Source organism: Centruroides sculpturatus, unplaced genomic scaffold (assembly GCF_000671375.1).
Source record: "Centruroides sculpturatus isolate CEXI.00-Female unplaced genomic scaffold, Cexi_2.0 scaffold154, whole genome shotgun sequence".
Lineage (NCBI taxonomy): Eukaryota > Metazoa > Arthropoda > Arachnida > Scorpiones > Buthidae > Centruroides > Centruroides sculpturatus.
The window spans coordinates 840842-863888 of NW_019384392.1; the positions used below are offsets into that span (position 1 = coordinate 840842).

General features: G+C 30.3%; 1 protein-coding gene across 1 annotated transcript in view; it reads left to right on the top strand.

Annotated features, from left to right (window-relative positions):
* LOC111618250 (muscle M-line assembly protein unc-89-like) overlaps nt 1-23047 on the top strand; it is a 180555-nt gene that overhangs the window by 50742 nt on the left and 106766 nt on the right. Inside the window, exons 4-11 of the mRNA XM_023359735.1 lie at nt 1504-1666; nt 7265-7406; nt 10255-10390; nt 10475-10664; nt 12638-12856; nt 16403-16493; nt 20413-20642; nt 22233-22323. Coding sequence (XP_023215503.1) covers nt 1504-1666; nt 7265-7406; nt 10255-10390; nt 10475-10664; nt 12638-12856; nt 16403-16493; nt 20413-20642; nt 22233-22323 — 1262 coding nt within the window. The remainder of the gene's footprint in view (nt 1-1503; nt 1667-7264; nt 7407-10254; nt 10391-10474; nt 10665-12637; nt 12857-16402; nt 16494-20412; nt 20643-22232; nt 22324-23047) is intronic.

Below are 23047 nucleotides of genomic sequence, written 5' to 3' on the forward strand. Positions count from 1 at the left end.
GAACGTATACCCGTCACCTTTAACCCATATGTAAGATCTATATATGACAAGATCGCCAAGAAGCGCCAAATCAGTATTGCTTACAGGAGGTGCCCTACTATTTTTAACATCCTAAGGAATGGGAAGGACCCTCCTAACCCCAGCAGAAGACCGGGGGTCTATAGTGTCCCTTTGAGAGATAACAGATTCGACAGGGACTTAATATATATAGGCTCTACTAAAAGATCCATAGGTGTCAGAATACAGGAGCATAAGGCAGACATTCGTCACGGGAGAACCAGCACGGCCCTCGCTACATACGCAACAGACCCGGGCATAGTTGCTGACTTTAATAGGACCAATCTCCTCCTCGGTGCGCCTCCCAATGAACATCTCAAGTGGTTAGAGGCGATGCACATCTTTAAATCCTCTATCGAAACCACGTGCATAAATTTTAAAGAGGAGATGATCTTGTCGATGGCCTGGCAAGAGTTGATACATAACACGCTTTAACTGCTCGTTATTTCCGAGCAAGCGGACATGTCACGCATGCGTGACGGATAATTTAAAAGAAATGTTCGATCTTAAGAAAGAAATTATTTAAACAACATTCGTTAATGTCTTTCGTTGACGGCAGTCGTTAGTTTGAACGGCATGCGCGACACATCTTTTAAAAAAGAACTGTTCGATCGCAAGAACGAAGTTATTTGAAATATCGAATTTACGAGCTAAAATCTAAAGGAACCTGAGGAAGAACCTAGAAGAGGTTTGAAAACGTTTGTTTTTTGTTCGTCGATCATACCACACATTATATTGGTTCAGTGTACGTGTTTGAAATCCATAAGTAATATAAGATGGGAGAGCGGAATAAAAATATCAAATATTTTAATGGATTTTTTTAAACTCCTATACAGAACTATTATAAAAACATACCAGTAAATTCTTATCGGTTGGGTTAAGTTATAAATCTACTTGTGATTCATATAATTGGGCGAGGGTGGCCAAATATCTAGCAGGCAGGCAGCAACAGCCCAGAACCGGTCTTGGATAGAATCGTTGGAAGCGTTATACGTGTGTAGCTTTTACCAGCTAAACTGGGTGAGGTTGGTGCTCTGTAAAGCATGTGTGCAAATGAGTATAATCTGGCTGTTTGGAAGCTGACAATACAGTGCTTCCATTTCGCCACTAATATTTGAATATACAATAGCAATCTTATCATTTTTTTTCACATATAGTATAGAAATTTGTAATAAGATACATAATGTGGTTATAATAAAATATTAATTTTATTTATATGAAAATAATTGCATAATATGTATTTATTTTTTAGAAAATACAAGGGAAGCGGTGCTTCCACTGCTTCCAATGATGGCACGCCACTGGAATACATTTATTTATTTAAAGTACATTTAATTGTTTGATAGTATTAATATGAACCTAACTGTTTTTTGAATATATTATCATCAATAATTTATGTTGTAAATTTATTAGTCAATATCAATTAATATTTAATATATTTGACAGTCAAATCGACGGTGTTGCACCGACATTCGCTAAAAAACCTTCTATTAGACAAGAAGACGAAGGAAAACGTTTATTATTCGAATGCCGAATTTTAGCCGAACCTAAACCCTCAATTTCATGGTACCATGATGGTACTTTGGTTGAAACGAAAGGAAGATTTAAGGTAAGTTCAAGTTACATAAACGAAAAGTTCAGTAATGAAAGTTTGTCATATATACTACAGTGGGTGATCGGTTAATGAACATAATCCGTTCTAAGACTGTGTTCACTACCCGAATTGTTTGTTAACTGATTATCGATTTACCATAGATTTTTATGGGAATTTGATTAATTTAATAAAACATAAAACCATTTAAATGTCCAGCACAATTCTTTAATATCGCATTAAGCATCCATCATCAGTTATTTAATATCATAAAAACGTTTTCAAACACATTAAGCATTCATCATTAGTTATGGAAATCTAATATAATAGATTCTCAGAACAATAGATGATTTTTGGTGGCTCGAGTGATCCGTTAAAATGAGATTCTACTGTATCTCTCTCTTAGTTTATGATTCTTTACAACATATTGTATTTACAGTAGAGCGTCATTTATTCGAATCAATTGGGGACTGAGGTTGTTCGGATAACTTATTTTTCAGATAACCGATTTTGTATGAAAAAATATATTAACCTATCCCATGTTGAAATTTTTTTCCGTTGCATGTCTATTCATGTTGAATTTTCGTCAATGTTAAGACTAATGTAAACTTTTTAAAATAATAATTGTGGCTATTGTATCATTAAAAATTATTTCTTTATTTTTTACAAACAAAATAAATACATTGAAAAATATAAAAACCAAAAATATATACTTTAGAAGTTGATCTATTATCAAAAACGTTTGATTCAGCACGACACACAGTCCTCAGAAAAACACCACACAAAAGTGCCAGTGCTGCCAGCTAAAACACACACACCAACAAAAAAATATTGGAGTAGCCCAAGATATAGCCAAAGATTGCAGCACCACAGCACTAGCAAAAATTTAAATTTGCCAACTGGAATGCTTTCGGTTAACTGATCTTTCAGATAACAGGCTTTCGGATAAACGACACTCTACTGTACTTGAATATAAGAGTCCACATTCGATCCAATACAATCATTTAATTTTCAGTTGCACTCTGCAATTGGATCTAATCTTTCTAAATGCAACCATCCTCATTATTGTTTAAGCGTCAGAAATGCAATATTTTTTAAAAGAGTGTTGCACAACTTTTTTGAGATTTTCTTCCAAACACTTATGACATTACTGTAATAGAATAATGAGGTTGAACTAAGGTGACCTCTTAAATATTTACTACTAGCTGTTACCCGCAACTTTGCCCATGCGGATTTTGCAAGCGAACACCATTTATATACAGTATTTCAACAACCATAGTAATTGTTATATAACACCTACTGCTGAGAATCAAACGAACTGTTTTCAATTTGACCAATTTTCTGGAATGTTTACAATCGTTCTATAATCAAACCAGTATGCAATAACAAATTCGAATTTAAAACAGTTCGAACATTTGATTAAAATATCAAAATAAATATAAATATTTATAACAATGTCTGAAATGTTGTCAATTTAATACACCTAAGTACTCAATGAAACTAAACGCAGTTAAAAACAAAAAATTGCATCTAAAATAGTACAGTAGAAGCCTTTCTTCTGGTTAAGCCTTAATGCTCTCCCTTTCCCCTTCTGCGGGGGAATTTTGAAAAATCCCTTCTTAGTGTGCGTTTCCATGACATACTCTGTGTACCAAATTTCACCTTTAGGTTTTGCGGTTTGCCCTGGGTGATGATGAATCAATCAGTCAGTCAGTCAGGGCAAGTAATTTTATATATTTAGATTATGAATATTGGTCAAATAAAATCATTAAAATTATGAAATGGATTTAGTTATAGAGAAATAATACATGACACTAGAAGTCTATAATCATAATGTATTAAATCAAATCTAAGATGCATTCTATTGGGTTGTTCAGAAAGTAAGTTCGTTTTTTTTTTCGTGGAAAAAAACACAATATTTTTATAATAAATAAATATTTTATTGAATTATATATCGACCATTTTGGTCAAATACCTGTTGTCATCGTTTCTGGTAGTAGCATGATTTCACATTCATAAAAGTTTTGATCGTTGCTTACAAAAAAGTGATCCAAGTGATTTTTGACATTGTCATTTCAAGTAAATGTCTTACAGTTAAAAAAAATTTTTATAGACCGGAACAAGTAATAATCTGAGTGTGCTCGATCTGGCGAATATGGTTGGTGTGATAGCACATCCCATCTAAGTTATGGCAGTTTCTGACGAGTTACCAAACTTGTGTGAAATTTGACATTATCGTGGTAAAACACTACACCTGTTTTGTTGATCAATGCTGGCCTCCTTTTCTGTTTGATGATATTACTCAATTTGTTTACTCGATGGCAGTACACTTTCGAATCAATTGTTAAATTGTCTGGTAAAAGCTCCAAAAAAAATTTCCTTAAAATCCCACCAAAGAGAGCATCCCTCTTTAAGAACATGTGGAACCCATATATCAAGCTTTGAAACGAAACCAATTTGTTTCAAATAATCATAAACAGTTCAATTTGACAAATTTCATCTCTTAGTGATTTCACATGTTGTTATTTGGCAGTTTGCTTCAATCAGTACCTTTATTTTGTTTTCATTGGCTTCAACTGGCCATCCAGAACGTGGTGCATCTTCAATATTGAAATTGCCAGAACGAAATTTTGTAAACCAGTTTTGGCACTGTCATTCTGTCAAAACATCTTCTCCATACATGTCACACAAATTTTTTCTCACTTGAACAACATTCTTACCTTTTCGGTAATAAAAGAGCAAAATATGCCAAAAATGCTGCTTTCGATCTTCCATATTTGATGGGACACAAAAAATAAACAATTGCACAAAATCAAACAAAATTTTTTACAAGTAAGCCTTAAAATGCTAGCTGTCAAAATATATAATGATAATACGGTTTAGAATGAAAATGGCGGGAAAAATATGACTAATCTGTCTAGTGATAAAAAGAATGAACTTACTTTCTGAACAACCTAATATTTTCAGAGATACTAAAAACTGAAAAAGTGTATCTTACATTCAAGTAAATATGGTAAATAAGAGTTATTAAAATCGGAAAGGGAAACTTGAGAAATGTTCCTTGTGTTCAAAGATCAGAACTAATATTTTGATAAAGTATAACATATTAAAATAAAATTTTCAGTAAAATGTACTTTTGTAATTGCAGGTATTGATATGATAATAGATTATACCAAATTTGTTAAATATAATATAGCTTATTTAACTCTTACAGACCTAGAAACCATAATGTTATTTCATTAAAATATCATAGTGACTTTTAGTAAAATATGTAGTATTATGTACTTTTTCAACATATTAATTAATTGCAATCAAAATGAGCAAATATGTAAATCAATGTTTTGTTAAAAATGTAAAAAAAGGGCAAAAAATTTTTACAGTATATTTGACAGAGCATTAGTGAAGCCTCTTCTAATATGACTTACAGAATTGTGTTTGTTCTCAAAATCTTGATTGATTTCAATTAAACTTTGCCATTTACCATTAATTGCAATGAGGAATCCAAAAGTGTAATAAAAAATTGGGGTCTATTACTTCATTTTTGAGATATAAGGTCATAGGATGAGCATGCATGACAAAGCAATATTACATAAATTGCACAACGTATTACAACATTGTACAATTACAATGTATTGAAGATATAGTGGTAAAACATGGCTACAGAAGAGATCTGGTACATGGTTTAGCCCGCGTCTACACCAACCAATTTGCCACACACAATGGTCCCAACACCCAGTCTGCTGCTAACAGAAATGAACAACACATCACAGGCTCCAGGTACACCACAGTACAGTTCAATCAACATTTGAAATCCTTATACAAAGAGATTGCAGGCTAGAGTGGTACAGAAATTGCATACAAGAGATCTGATACAATATACAAGTTGCTACACAATGCAAAAGATAAAATGGATCAAACCAGAGCCCCAGTTTACCTACTATTTACAGTTTACCCAGTTTACCACTCTATACCTCTAAGAGACAATAGATTCCAAAGGGACTTAGTCTATATTGGCTCAACCAAACAATCAATACATAAAAGGGTATGTGAACATCAGTACAACCTTGAGAACAACAGGCATACCACTGCTTTGTCCATGTATGCCACCCATCTGGAAGTACATGTGGACCTCCAGAACACCAAGTTAATCAAGCATGCCTTTCAATCAGATCATATTCATAGCTTGGAGGCATTGGAAATAAAGCCAGTCTAACCGGCAATTGTATTAACTTTAAGGACTGCAATACAGTGGTGCATGCATGGAAGTAAGTGTATGAAAGAGTTGAGCAAAGTTAACCCAAAATAATTTCATCTTATACAATATGTACAGCTTAAAAATTTGTATGGATCACATGATCACACTTTTACAGTTTTAGTCAATCAACTGTATAAATTAGCCTTATGTGATGAGATATTCAAAATTTTAAAAACTCGATTTTCGAACATTATCGTTCTGATATTCAACTTAGGAATTCGGTTTTGTTAAAAACCTGAGGCAGGCCTTGGTGAAGGCTGAAAACGTTTGAAATTTTCATTGAAGTTCTGTTACTGGATAAAAGGTTTTGTTTGTATTTAATTAATTACTCCAGTAATTTGTGAAGAACATAGTTACAATTATTTATTCAAAAATAAATACCATCACTGTTACAAAATAGTAGTTATATTTAAAAAAATACTTGGAAAAATAAATATGTATATTACAATTCTAGTTTTAACTAAAAATATAAATGAAATACTACAAAAATTACACTTCGTATGGTATATAATTTTTGTAATGTTTGCAGTGTTTTAAGAAATATTTAATTATTCCAATTCCATTTTGAAATACAATGGATGCACTTTTGAATTTTTCAAATTAAAAAAATTTAGAATAAATTTTATACACACAGAAGCCATCCAAAAATAACTGGCATGGACTGGCTTGCATTTACTTTTATAATATTTTTATTTTATCAAATCAAATGTCAATTCTTACAAATACAAAATATAAATCGACACAGAGGAACCTTGAATTACTTCCAGTAAGCATTTATAATTAATATTTTGATTTTCTTAGATCTTCATCAGGTCAGAGAGTTCTAAAATGGAATATAAGAAAGGAACATAAGATAATTTTTAAAAGTTTGAAAATGTTCCTAATACATAAATAAGGATATTGTATAATTCTTCAGTGAATTAGGATGGGAACTGTTTGATCACCTCTCTTACAGACCTGACCTTGTACTCAGTGACTTACCTGTTCTTGCATTTGTGTTGAGACACAAGTGCAGGAATGTTATGCAGGGGGCATAAAGAAGCTTGTTTCTCACAGTACCAAAAATACTTGGTAAAAAATAGTGACTACATAGAAAAAGGAAGGGATACATATGTATTTGTAACCAATAATAAACTTTTAGCAAAGTGTTTCTATTGTTTTTATAACCATTTGGCCTTTTTTTGGAATACACCTCATAGTATATTATAAATTATTAAAATTTACTTAGTTACAGATTGCCCTAAATATTAATTTTATATAACATTTATCAGCAAATTTTTGAAAATTATTTTTGCAGTATAAAATGCATTTAGTTATTTTATACTTTAAAAATTTAATAAATCTATTGTTTAATTTTTTAGAATATTGTACAAAAAGATGGAAATGCATTTCATTCTATTTTGCAAATAGAAGATGTAACAATTGAAGATGCTGGAAAGTATCAAGTGACAGCAAAAAATGAATTAGGAGAAAGCAATGCAACTATAAGTCTTAATTTTGATTGTGAGTATTAAAACTTAAATACAGTGGTGCCTTGTACTTTGAATTTTATTCATTCCAGGTTGCTGTTTGAACTCTGAATCATTTGAATTCACTTTCTATTATTTCTAATGGATAAAACTGGTTTGGTTTTATCCATTAAGTGAATTAATCCATTCTCAGACCTTAAACAACACCAGAGAATAAATTTACACCTTCAAAATCAACTACAGAAAATAGTTTAATGAAACAAGAATGTTTTTCAATGTAATTTGAAGGGTCTTCATCAGTTGAGTGTTACAAAATAGAATGTGTTTGAATAAACAGAACATTCAATAAATACCAATAGAATAGAACAAAATATAAAATTTAAATTCAAAATATATTTATTTTGAATATTGTTAATTTATATTTAAATTAACAAGGTAATATAATTTAAAAATTAATAACAAATATTTAACAAAATGAAGTAAATAACAAAATATAATAATAATAATAAAATAATAATGTAGAAGTGTCCCATTAAAGGAAGTCAAGTTAGTGCTTATACAGAAACCTCTATGCAGTAGATAATGAGTTTGCATCCCTGTAATTAATGCAGGTGGAAGTTCTATTGACTTTATATATTTCTTAGGACTCTTAATGCCTAAATGTGTTGATGTCCTTAGTTGGTCTGATGAATATAGTGTCTTCTCACTTAACCTGTACTTTTTTGTTGGTTAGCTTATGCTACCCAACAAAAAAGTACAGGTTAAATGAGAAGACAGCTATCCCTGCATTAATTACAGGGATACAGAAATGCAAACTTGCTATTTACCACATGGAGGTGTCTGTATAAGCTCTAGCTTGACTTCCTTTAATGGGGAACTTCTACATTATTATTTTATTGTTATTGGGCTGCAATTTGAAAAAAATTTTAGACCTATAAATTCCCACTGTTATCCGTCCATCTGTTTGTCTGTCTTTTCTTAATTTTGAGAACAGAATTAGATAAATGAAATCCAAGACCAGATATGGAAACCTTAGGGACAGGAGGCCCCGATAACTATATACAAACTTGCAATGCAAACCAGAAGTCATGTTATTTCAATTCAAAATTTCTCCCTGGAAGGTGTTAGATGACTGGCACGACTCTATTGTTAAAGGAAAAGTATGATGTACAGGGGTAAGCCACTACTTATTTTAGGTGGAGAGGATATAATTTAAATTAAATAAATTAAAAATATGATTAAAACTTGCAGCTCGGCATTGTGATGATGTCAGAATAAATAATTGCTCATTCTTATTTTATTTTGTTAAATATTTGTTATTATTTTTTATGTTATCTTATTTTTGTTAATTTATATTTTATTTCTGTTGTACTTAAATTTTGTATTTTGTTCTATTATGGAATGATGAAGGCCTATCAAATTAGGTTGAAAATAATGTATTTGTTTCATTAAACTTTTTGCTGGAGTTGATTTTTAAAGTGTGAATTTATTCTCTGACATTCTCTACAGTTTTTTATTTTGCTATGTTACTAAGCAATACCCATTTCAATAAACTTAAATAGCAAATATAAATAATTTAAGGTAAAAATAAAACAATTAAATACTCTAAATAATAAATTAAACATGAAAAAATAAATAAAATATGTAAATAGTATATAATAAAATAAAAATTGCATTTATGGTACTTTAGTGAGGACTGGTGATGTTCTGTTACTATGCACCTTCTTGGCTGTCTCATAAATAATCCTTTCAGAAATGATATTACCAGCCAGTTGCTTCTCATTTATTCATACTAATAGGAGTTTTTCCAACTTCTCAATAACATGCAATCTCCTGGAGATCAACACTATGACACCTTTAACTACATTTGCTGCTTTTATTACTTTCTTGTTCTTAAGAATAGTGCACACCATCGACTTCAGCATCTTAAATACAATTATCAAATTTGCCACATATGTACCTTTGTGATAAGATCCCTTTTCACCTCAATCATTGATACTACAATCTTCCTCTTAGGTTTCATTGCTTCCAACTTGGATGCCATGGTTAATAGCTATGGGTTATATATATTGATATAACAAAACACACCAAAAATAAAGTGAATAAAGCACTGAACACATACATACAAGCATAATACAAGAGTTGTTTCACAGTGAGAGTGAGAGGCAACTTGGGGGCACAACAGTTAGCATTTATGCAGTGTGTTGCGGTCGCGAACTTCTTCTTGTCGCGAACTAATAGTCAACATTTCTGTAAGGCGGTAAATTGCCCGGAGCGTTAGCCGATGAACTACTTCTGGACTAGCTGCCGAGACGACCAGTCGACCCTACGCTACGTTCCACGAACTGTGATACCGCTCGTTAAAAAAAACATTGTAAGATGGAGTTAGAATTTAATCTGCTAGTTAATAAAAGTGTCATGTTTTTTACGTTATGTCGGTCGATTTACTTTAATCGGTAAGTTGGGATCAACCTNCATTCAAAGTTAGAGTTGTTTGAAGTATGATGTACCACTGTATTTAAATTTATAAGAAACTTTTTAGAAAATATTAGTCTGAAGCCAATAATTATTAATAAAAATTACTTATAGAAGAATGTAAATGATGATTATTATTAAATTACTATTACTGTAATATTTAACATTACATAGTATTCACACTCTTAAATATTTTTCCAACTTAATTATTTAAGTAAACAAATAAATTTTTATTCAATAATTTTACAATTACAATTATAGATATACCACAAGATTAAATGTTTTTTTATTGTTGGAACTTTAATATTACTCATTACAGTAATTTTATGGGAAAATATTGAGTTTTTATTGTTTGAATATTTTGTAATCATAAATTTTAGGTTTATAACTCTTAAAATATCTTTTAGCCGATGAAACCTCTGTTCCTTCTGAAGGAGCCAAACCAACTTTTACTGAAAAACCTATCATCCGACAAGCAGATGATGGCAATAAAATTATATTTGAATGCAGGCTTATTGCTGACCCAAAACCTACATTGCAATGGTGGGTTTATAAATGTGTTAAATGACTATATTTTATGATGACAATGCAATATTTTATTGATTTTAGAAATATTAATGTATACAGGTTACAAGCTGGAAAAGCTGTTAAAGATGGTGGAAGATATAAATATGTTTTAACTTCTGATAAACATAATCATACAGCAGCACTAGAAATATCAAAAGTAACTTCAACAGATGGTGGAGAATATAAAGTAGTTGCTACAAATAAACATGGAGAAGGGCAAGCTACGATAACTTTGAACTTTGAAGGTATGAAATAATTCAGTTTTTTCTTATTTCATGTAAACATTATAATCTTATATATGAATACTGTGAATATTTAAAATAATTTTTTCAGTAATTTAATAATACAATAATTGAATAAATTATCTTAATTAAATTATTAAATAATCTTCAGAAATGAAAAAAAAATCCTAAATTTTATGATACAGAGTGATTATAAATTGAAGCAGTGAAATCAAAAAGGAAATTTGTCAATGATTTTGGTTGGGGTATATGAATTATGACTATTGTTCATATATATATATACATGAACATTCATTTTCAGCAGTTTAAGTGACCCTGAAAATGAACAGTTGTCCTGCTTTTCACTAATGTTGTAGTAGTACTACTTGTTTGTACAAATACAACATCAGTGCAAAATGTTCAAATGATACAGGTGAATCAGCTCGGAAAGGTTCAGACAGTGAAATATGAGAGAGTGATAATAGCTCCAAATTCTCTATAGCATTTGCAGTCTAACTATTTTTATCACATCACAACTCAGCTTCAGTTCATTGAAGGAATCATAGGGATTTTATTAACAATGTTCTTCATATATTCTTACAGGAATAAATTAAATACTATAATATTAGGTGAGCATAGAGATAATGAAACTGATCCATCATGCCCAATCTAGTGCTTGGGAAAATGCATATTAAGAAATCCTTGGACAATGTATTTAATTGAAAAGAAACTCAGCTAGTTGATTTTTGTGGGCTTCAAGAAAGCACTTTCTTGATTCAGTCAACATTTTCCTGCAAAGGAGCAGAAAGATCAAACTTCTCCAGCAAAGTATTTGATCTTTCTGTTCATTTTTGGTGCTGAGCACTACTAGTCTTTTGAAATTGCTTTAACCTTGTCAGATAGCATTATCTGAAGGTGGGTCTTTTCCATACTGAGTTTTGTAACAATGTTGCATTATGATAACAGATTTTGTTTCAAAAAACTAAAATATGTACATTTTTTTCTCTAAACAATTGTCATTTTGAAGTATGACATCACATTATTCACAGACATCAATGTGGAAAGAACATTGTCAAATAAAATTTTTTGAGCTACACTTTCATATTCTGTAAGAAATGTTGTTTTGCTAAAAAAATTATAGGCTACAGGAACACCAGCAATGATTTAGAATCACTTTGTACTTTAAAACATTTAATTTTAAGTTATAACTGTAATCACTTATTTTTGGTAGGTTTAATGGGAAATTGTTACTTTCTTGTTATTTTATTGGATGGAAATCATACTTGGCAATAGGCATTGTTTTAATAATGTAAAGAATAAATAAAAACAGAACTTGAGATAATCCCCATCCTTTCAAATTTATTTATATTCTGCTCATATAAAGTTCTCCAATAATGCAGAATATAGATAAATTTAAATTACAATAAAGGTTTTTAAAACATTTTTTAAGTGCATTAATCTTTTTCTTTTAGCATTTTAACACATAACACAACATTTTGATAATATACTTAATAAAAAATCATATTTGAAAGAAATAAAAATATCAATTTTTTTAATCCAACATATCAGATTATAATTTTATCATCATATTAGATTTTATGTGTAAATAAGTTCATTAGTAAATAAAAATACCGAACGTCCGTCCTACACGTTTACACGTTTAAAACGTCTGCCTCAACCTCTCTATTATAATACAACAACAATATCCATTATCAATTGAAAAAATTAAGTTTCTGTATTAAAAAATTAGTTAAGAATCTGAAAAAGTGTATGATTATATTTGATTTTTGATACAATTGGAAAATTCTTTAACAGGAAGAGCTTAAAAAATTATTATACTAGAGAATAAAATTTTTCAATACATTTAAATTTATATAAAAATCTCATTTATATGTTATAAAAAATGTGAAATATAACAATTAATTTAATTATAAATAATCAAGCTTTTGATTTATTAAAATAATATAAAAAGTTATTAGTTTTTGTCTGTTATTAATCAATTTTGTTTAATAGGCTTCCAGGAAAAGCACCTAGATTTCCTAAAAAACCTACAATTAAGCAACAAGGCGATTCACTAGTGTTAGAATGTATTTTAGAAGCTAAACCATATCCTGAAATTACGTGGTATCATGGAAGCAAACAAATAAAAGATGGCAAACGCCATAAAGGAATAAAGAAAGAAATTGGAACAGATTTATATCAGCTATCTTTAGAAATTAGGGTATGCAGAATTTATGATTATCATACATATTTGGTGTAATATATTTCTATAAACAGAAATCAGTTTAAATTACTTATTGTTAAATTATATAAAAAGAATTACCTAGATTATATAAGTATAATTTTAATTTAAGAAATATAACATTATTTACTATTAATACTAAAATCAAATTTTATTTTGTTTCATTTTTAAATGATATATTTTTACTTGACAATTAATTTTCATCATTTTGCCAAAAAAGAAATAATATTTCTTTCTGCACTTACTTGATATAGACAAAATACTATGTTTTAAAATCAAATGAATTATATCAAAGTATCCTTAGTTTCATTTAATTTTAGTTAATTGTGATAATTAAACATTTGAAGATATTTAAATGATAATGATCAATTATTTTTTTCTTTTTAAGTTGAATTCTAAATATCATATGTAACAAATTTTTCATACTCTGAAATATATTTTCTAGTGTTTCATTGTAAAATTTTTTATATTGCTTTTTTTAATAACGAAATTACTACAATAATTTATATCTCTACTTATCTGTAAATTATTATTTGTATTTTTTAATATTGTAGCATATTAAATCCATCTGATGAACAAAGCAATAATAAATACAAATACATTGCGCTAATTTTGTATAGCTTTGCAGTTAATTTTTGAAATGTAACACTAATGTTTTTGATCCAAAAATTTTTCTGGTGTAATCCCAGTTCAAAAATCGAACTTGGATCGCACCAGAAAAATTTTTATAGAACACCTGAAGGTCGTAGGGTGAATAAAAAATGTTAGTGTTATGTTTCAAAAATTAACTGCAAAGCTGTATAAGGTTAGTGTGACATATTTGTGTAGCATATTATTAATGATGAACATTTAATAATTTATAGTACTTTATTGATATTGAAAATAAATGTTGAAATACATATAAATGTTGTTTTAGCTTTAGTTTAAATCTGTTACTCAAACAACTGGATTCTGTATTATTATCCAAAACCTTTATTTATCCATCAGCTTATTTCTTCAACATTTTTGGCTATCTTCATCAGCCATCTTTTGATTAAATGAACATCTGCTAAATAGAATATTATCAGCAAGAAAGTCTCATGGATCAGTTCCACTCATGGTTTGAAATTAATGTCATTTGATTTTTGTCATTCATATATAAAAATGTTTAGTTACATAAATTAATATAGGCTGTGATACAACTGAACAAACACAAATTCATAAAACAGAGGTTACAACATAATGAAATAAAGTCTAAACAATAAGTTCTTTCACATGGAAACACTGAGCTTATTCATCCTAATGTACCATTAGTACAGCATCTATCATGCACTTAGAAACCCATTGACATTTTAATGATTTATACAGTTGCCATGTACATGGTGTTTGTACATTTCAATAATTTCTACATACTTGCTGATGTTAGGGTCTCTAATGAATATGATCATATGGGTTTCATCCCACCATACTATGTTTTTTTCAGTATGCCAAATGCAGTAAGTATCATGGAGTTGCATTCCTTCTTGGTATCATATTGATGCTTCTTTACAGACTTGGTGGAAATGACTATCTTTAACTGGGATTGCATATACACCCACTTTATGTTTGGGGACCAAAAGGTTCTTGTCATTTTTCGTTGTGCTATATGGTAGGATTCTGTTTATAAGTGATCCTGAGTTAGTATCTCAGACATTAGGGTATCTGCTTGCACAATAGCAGGAGACAGTACATCATCTTTTTATATATGCATTGTGGTGTAGTGGTCATAGCTGTTGTTGGTATGCCCAGAGAAAAATGTTGGTATGCTACAATTAGTCTTAATTATATATATTGTACAATAAAACATGGTTGGTTGTGATCTTGATTCTTAGCAAGAATTACCATTTGAAATCACGAACACAAATGGAATCCTACAATATACAGCACAATAAGGAATACAAAAAACCATTTGTCTGCAAAGATGAAGTAGGTATGTACACAATCCCAGCTAAAGACAATCATTTCCACCAAGACTATATATACATAGGGCACATATCCAAGCACCTTAGTTCAAGAATAAAGTACCAATACAATACCAAGAAGGAATGAAACTCCATGATACTACATTCACCACACAGGAAAAACACATAGTGTGGTGGGATGAAGCCTTTATGATCAGAGCTATCAGAGACTCTGATATCAGCAAGTATGCAGAAATTATTGAAATGTACAAACATCTTGTATATTACAACAGTATGAATCATTGAAATGTCAACGGGCTTGACAGTGCATGGTAGATGTTGTACCACTAAGATGAATAAGCACTGATTTTTGCCATAAATATAATCATCTCATTCAAACTATTAAATCTAAAATTATGATAGATTTTATTTTGTTGTAACTTGTTTCATAGATTTGTTTGGTTGTATTATAGCCTATATTAATTTATGTAACTAAACATTTTTATATATGTATGACAAAAATTGAATGGCAATAATTTCAAACCATGAGTGGAACTGATTCATGAAACATTCTTGATGATAATGTTCTATTTGGTAGTTCTATTTAATGTTCTGTTTTAGATGTTTATTTAACTTAAAGATAGCTGATGAAGATAGCCAAAAATATTCATTAATGTGTGTTTAAATAAATAAGCTACTGGATAAATAAAGGCTTTAGTTTTAGTTGTTATATATACATAGTTTTGGTTTTAATTTTACTTTTTACTAAACTAATCTGTCCACAAAAATAATACTATGTAATGTATGTACAGTACATGTATTTTTTTTTTTTTTTTTTTTTTTTCCTTTAGGAAAATATATGAATCAGTGGTGACTTGCCTATAAAAACTATAGAGTTGCAGTTTTCCCAGAAGTATTTATTTGTAAAAAATATTTTTAAATATTTAGTAGTCACTTTGATCTATTTTTTTCAAATGTAATAAAATACAGCCTTCCAGGGATTGTCTGGCAATGAAAAAAAGCATTTTATGATATTCATTTACTGTATTGTTCTTTAGAATGACTTTATTTTTTGACAATCTTTTTTCAATGATGCTCTAAAAATTGAATTATAAGAAAAAGAACAATAAAATATACTACAAGAAATTTTAAAAAATTGTTACAGTAGAGTCTTGTACAACGCAGGGGATTCATTACGCATTGTAGGAAATCCCATTATCAAAACTTGCATTATCACACAATTTATGAAAGTTTAAACCTTGGCCTATAAGTTGAAAAACGTATACCTCTGATCGACAAAATTCGAGAGTGTTGCTTGCTTTATTTGCGCGTTGTACGGGACTCTACTGTATTTTCCTTCTTTGTTTTTCCTTCATAACTATAATGTTAATAACAATTAACAAAAATAATAACATTTTTTAAACAGGACCCAACAACTGNTGGCCTATAAGTTGAAAAACGTATACCTCTGATCGACAAAATTCGAGAGTGTTGCTTGCTTTATTTGCGCGTTGTACGGGACTCTACTGTATTTTCCTTCTTTGTTTTTCCTTCATAACTATAATGTTAATAACAATTAACAAAAATAATAACATTTTTTAAACAGGACCCAACAACTGAAGATGGTGGTAATTACAGATGTAATGCAGTTAATGATTTAGGAGAAAGCAATGCTAATATAACACTTAATTTGCAAGGTAACTATTTTAGATTTTCAATAATAATAAATTTTTTGGAAAAATATCTTTTTATTTGTCAATGATTACTTGTCAATATTTAGTGACTCAGTTTATTAATTGATATGTTGTTATAAATAAAACAATTTTACAATTAATATTTCTTTTATTTCATAAATATTCAAAGTAGAAAAAATCAAGCAGTATGCAAATTGAGAAGATATGACTCTGTATCTTGGAATCATATAATTCATGAAGTCATACCTTCTGATGCTAAAAATAATTCACTTTTATTAAAGATTAATTGAACAATGTATACTGGTTACTTATTCTTTATTTATTTAAATCAATGTTAAATTTTCAATTAAACCAAATTTATAAAGGGTAACTAAATTTAGAGTGAAAATTTAATTTGTTTTAAATTGTTTTGATGATTTGCTTGATGATTGTTTAACTTATTATTGAATTGTGGTGGTGTTTCAAAAAATAACACCTTTTAAATTTTAAAATTTCTCAGATAATACAGTTTATTCAAACTGAATACAGTGGTGCCTCGTACAACGTACTTAATCCGTTCCAGGTGCACATCCGTTAAGTGAAACGTCCGTTATACGAAACGCATTTTTCCGTAGAAATACATGTTAAAACATATAATTCGTTCCGCAGCATAAAATAACCGTACTGTACCATAAAAAAAAAATGAAAATGGAGCAGTCACCAATTATGCCAGGTAGTCAGATGATGTGAGGAGGAGGTGGAGAAACACTTTAATCACACATTCATACAGACACACACTTTTACATATTGCAGCAGATCTCTTTTTATTGTTTTTTAATTGGAGTCAGAGTCAGAAGAGGCTACTGGGGCTTGCAGGGTCAACTCCTCTTGTTCCATCCTTTGTTTTTTGGCAGCTGGCTTCTTGAAAAACATATCCAAGGTGGTCTGTTTCTCTCTCTTCTTCAACACCTGTCGGAAATGACGGGCAAGGGTGTCATTATAGAGATCGTTGATACTGTTGGCCTCAGCTATGTTTGGATAGTGAGTGTTGGTAAACTCCTGAACCTCTGCCCATTTGACAAGGAAGTCCTTGATGGCAGCAGTTGAAATTGGTTGATTGGATTGCTCCTCCTCCTCGTCAGATGAAGCTTCCCTTTGAGCTTCATCATGTTCTTGGGCCAAAAGTGCTTGGAGCTCCGCAGTTGTCAGCTCTTCTTGGTGTTCTTCAATGAGCTCCTCCACATCCTCCACCTCCACTTCCAATTCCAAATCTCGGGCCATCGAGATGATCTCCTGTACCACTTATGTATCCTCAGCTGGTTCTTCTTGGGTCCATTCAGGAACAAGCCTCTTCCAGGCTGAATTGAGGGTCTTCTGCGTGACTTCTCCCCAGGCCTTCTGGATGAGTCTGATTGCCACAAGAACATCAAACTTTTCTTTCCAGAACTTTCAGACAGTCATGTCTCCACAAAGCTGACATTCTTCAAACACCTTCATAAAGAGAGCTCTGGTGTACGGTTTTTTGAAGTTGGCAATGACTTGCTGATCCATTGGCTGAAGGATGGCAGTGGTGTTTGCTGGCAGATACTGCACCTTGATGAAAGGATAGCTTTCTTCCAGGATCTCCTCCTGGTCTTTTGGGTGACTAGGGGCATTGTTCAGTATCAGCAGGGCTTTGAGCGGCAGCTCTTTGTCCAGCAGGTATTTCTTTACAGCAGGAGCAAAGGTTTCCAGAATCCATTCCTTAAAGACAACCTGAGTCACCCAGGCTTTTTGGTTAGACTTCCAATGGACAGGCAGGTTGGACTTGACAATGCGGTTCTTCTTGAAAACCCTGGGATTTTCAGAATGGTAAACCAGCATGGGTTTGATCTTAAGGTCTCTGCTGGCATTGGCTGCAAACAGGAGTGTCAGCCCCTTCCTTCATGGGCTTTTGTCCAGGCAAAGTCTTTTCCTCCTTGGTAATGAAGGTCCTGTTGGGCATCTTCTTCCAGAAAAGACCAGTTTCGTCAGCATTAAAAACTTGTTGCGGGCAGTATCCTTCATTCTTGAGAAATTGTTGAAAATCAACAGAGAACTTCTGTGCTTCTTCCTTGTCATTACTGCCAGCTTCACCATGCATGGTGATGCTATGAATTCCACACCTTTTCTTGAACCTAAAAAACCACCCCCTGCTGGCTTTAAACTCCTCTTCTTCATTGCCCCTGCTGCTGCTTGTTTCAGGAGTGTTTTTCTTCAACTTGTCATAGATGAGTTTGGCTTTTTGACAGATAACTTCTTGGGTAGAGATATCACCTCTCACCTGCCTGTCATTGATCCAAACCATCAACAGCCTTTCCATTTCGTCATGGAGTGAAGATCTATGCTTCACATGGAAGATCTTGGAGACTCCCTTGGCAACCTTGGCTGACTTGATGGTGTCTTTCTTACTTAAAATGGTGTTGATGGTGGTCTTGCTGAGACCAAACTCTTTGACAAGGTGACACTGTTTTGCCCCACTTTCACTCTTTCTGATGATTTCTTGCTTTGTTTCAATTGAAATCACCTTTCTATTTTTTTTAGAAGCCATGATGCATTATAAATGACTGAACATGCCAGATTATATGATACGAATAATTCTTTATTAATTAAGATCACTAAACACTTCTACGAGCTACTCTCGCTCCGTTTGTTTTTTACAACCTCTTTTCGTCCCGCCACCTCGGCATCTACACAATTACATTTCGTTTATTTGAATCGTCAACATATATTACATTACATTTAATGTTTATTTAAATCATCAACATATATTACATTACATTTCTACTTCAGATATACTAATAATACATTCTAATAATACTAATATATCCTAAAAATAGCAGATTGTCATTGGCAACGGCAAAAGAGTGGAAACATCATTCGTACTTGTTCGAAGAAAGTCCATTGTTCGTCTCACGTAACTGCCGAACGGAAAGTCCGTTGTTCGCAGCAGGTCCATTGCTCGAGTCATGTAACGGTCAAACAGAAAGTCCGTTATTCGAGGCGTACGTTATACGAGGCACCACTGTATATAAAATGAAATATAAATATAAATATAGACCTACTTTTTGTGTGAGAACCATAAACAGTTATGCACTTATCCCAGTTCTTTATGAGGTTGAAAGTACTAGTTTTCAAAAAATCTGCTCTTTGAGAGTTGAGCCATGGATTTCAGCTCTTTGTCTGTCTGAAATTTCTTCCTGCCAAGAAACTGTTTTTTGACCAATTAGTGATGGTCACTATGCACTAGGTCAGAACTGTAGAGTAGATATGGCAAAAGTTTCCAACCATAGGCTAAAATGATTTCTGCAAACTTTTGTGTTGCAGCCAGATCACTGTTCATTACATAGACTCATTTTCCCTTGTTTGAACATTTTGAACCATTGTGTCAAATTCATGTAATCTTCAGAATACACTTCATACAGTTTGGCATGAATTTGTGATAATTTTCATCCTTTCATTCAAAACCATCACACCACAGCTCTCTATTCTTCTATAATGGATGATGTGATAAGGGATTCTATTTTAAACCAACCTGTAAGATAAGAGTACCTGTTGAACAATGTTGTGGGAGGGAAAAAGACTATACTTTGTAGTCCTGCTATTTTTTTTTTTTTTCAAATTAAAATTAAAATGAATGCAATAGAAAAGCATCATTTATTATTATTTTTTGAAACATCATCACATTAATTTATTTTTAACTTATAAGAATTGATAAAATGCATATGGAATGTGCAAAATTGTTTTAGAATAATAGAAATAATAGCATAATTGTTTGTTTAATCATTTACTAATTTTATATATAGTTTAATATTTTATATATATGTTACTAGCATTCATATATAAATACTATTAACATTTACTTGTATAAATGTAAATATGTACACACACAAAGTAAAGAATTTATATTTGATATATAAAATAGGTGGCGAGCCAGAAAAAGAAGAAGGATTAGCACCAACATTTATTGATAAAGCAAAAATCATTCCAAAGGATGGTGGGAAGTTAATTGTAATGGAATGCCGAGTTAAGGCAGATCCAGCCCCTCAGGTCACGTGGTATCAAGCTACAAAAATTGTTAAAGAGACCAATCGGGTCCAAAGTCATGTTACTAAAAGTAAAACTGAAGAGTATACAATACAGTTAGAAATCAAAGTAAATAATATTTACATTTATTAAATTATTCATATGTTTATTGAATTACAGTAGAGCGTCATTTATCCGAAAGTCGGTTATCCGAAAGAATTCCAGTTGGTAAATTTAAATTTTCGCTAGTGCTGTGGCGCTGCATCTTTGCTATATCTTGGGCTACTCCAATATTTTTTTATTGATGTGTGTTTTTTAGCTGGCAGCACTGACACATTTGTGTGGTAGTTTTCTCAAAACTGTGTGTCGTGCTGAATCGAACATTTTTGATACTAGATTAACTTCCAAAGTATAATTTTTTTTGTTTTTATTTTTTTCAATATATTTATTTTGTTTGTACAAAATAAAGAAATAACTTTTAACGATACGATAGCCACGATTATTATTTTAAAAAGTTTACATTAGGCTTAACGTCGACGAAAATTCAACACGAAGTGACTCGCAATGGAGAAAAATTTCAACATGGGATAGGTTAATGTATTTTTTTGTACATAATCGGTTATCCGAAAAATAAGTTATCCAAACAACCCCAGTTCCCAATTGATTTGGATAAACGATGCTCTACTGTATTGTATTTGCTTTAAAGATAGAAGTTGTTAACTAATAATATTAAAATGTTAAAGCTGAAAGAATGAATTTCTGAAAAGTTGATACTTTTAAGAACGATAACAAAGATACAGCAATTTTATATTAAGACTATATTTCAAAATTATTAGAAATGCTGTTATAAAAGAATTTTACATTTAAATTAAATTAAACAAATTTAAATTTGTATAATTTTATGATGTAATTAATTTTATTTAAAATTAAAATTTGTTTTAAAAAATACTATTTCATTTACTTATTTAGTTATAATAAAGAAAATATTTTACTCAACAAACAATGTCATGGAGCCCCTGTAGTTAACTACAGAGACGAGTCTATCTATAATAACATTGTTGGGATAATATAACTTCTAAGTGCTAGAGAAAATATTTTATTTGTAATTAATATGTTACCATTAGAAAATTAGTAATATTTTTCAAAATTTTTTATTAATTTAAGAAAATTTTTCAGAAAAGACTTTTTACTAATATGATGGTAAAACTTAGAAAAGAATCTATGTAAAAGCAAAATATCTTTTATTTATAGTCCATAAATAATATGTCATGACATAGTGAATAAGCATACAATAATAAAAAAATAATAATAATAATTAAAGAAATAAATAAATATAAAAGTAAACAACAATGAATGATAAGTTATGACAATACTGATGTTCCTTTGGTTACTGAACTATCTTAGGTGTGAGAATATTCTATTAAAAAGAAGTAAAAAAAATTATTTTCTTTAAAATTTATCATACTTTAATAAGTGGAGACAATTGACATCTTAAATTTATCCTTAAATTTCATAAACCATATCTAAGCAAATAAAGAGGAAACATTAATTTTTATATAGATTTTCTTTTAAATATTACAAATGAATACTACAAGTAGATTTGAATTTACATAAAATTTTTAATTATATAAACGTTTTTCTTAATTTGTTTATTAAGAAGTGTGAATTTTCAAATTTTGGTAGGAAATCCTAAACTTTTTCATTATTTTTGTATTTCAGGATCCATCTAAAGATGATGGTGGAGCATATAAATGTATAATCAAAAACACTTTAGGTGAAATTACAGCAAATCTGAATCTTAATATAGAAGGTAAATTTATCTATAATTTATATATTATTTTTGTTTCACAATCATTAACATAATGTAAATTTAAAATTAATAACTTTAAATACATAATTTTCAAATGCTCAGACTGTTCATAATGATTTAATTATAATAAAGAAATATTTATATATAGTAGAACTTGGTTAAGATGTTCCCAAATTAGAAGTTTTTCCATGTAAGAAGTTTAATATCAAAAGAGTCAATTTTTTTCTCCATAAGAGATGTGTAAATTTTTTTGTTTAAGAAAATTTTTCACTTAAGTAGACAGAAATCCTCGTCTGTGACTGGAAAATGGATTTACTTAAGAAGTTTTTCAGCTGCATCCTATTAAAAATTTGGGATCATCCATAAATTATGTAACACTATTTTTGCATATTTGAACTGCAATTCCACACTCCTGTAGTGTTTCATAATGCTGTAGCACATATTTACACTCAAAATTATGTAATGAATAACCTTGATCAACTTCTTAAAGATTCACAGTTGATATTTGACAGCCAATCAAAAGCATACTTTTAACTTCAGAATGTTAAGTAGGCAGGAATCCAGCAAAATTAATTAAAAATCAGATAAGAAATAAATTATTAATTTAGTCTTTTTATTATTATAAAATTACAAATGTAGTTTAAAAAAACAAAATCATTTTTTACTTTCATGTTCATTTTTTGGTAAATTAGACAACAAAAATTATAACCAAATCCATCCAAGA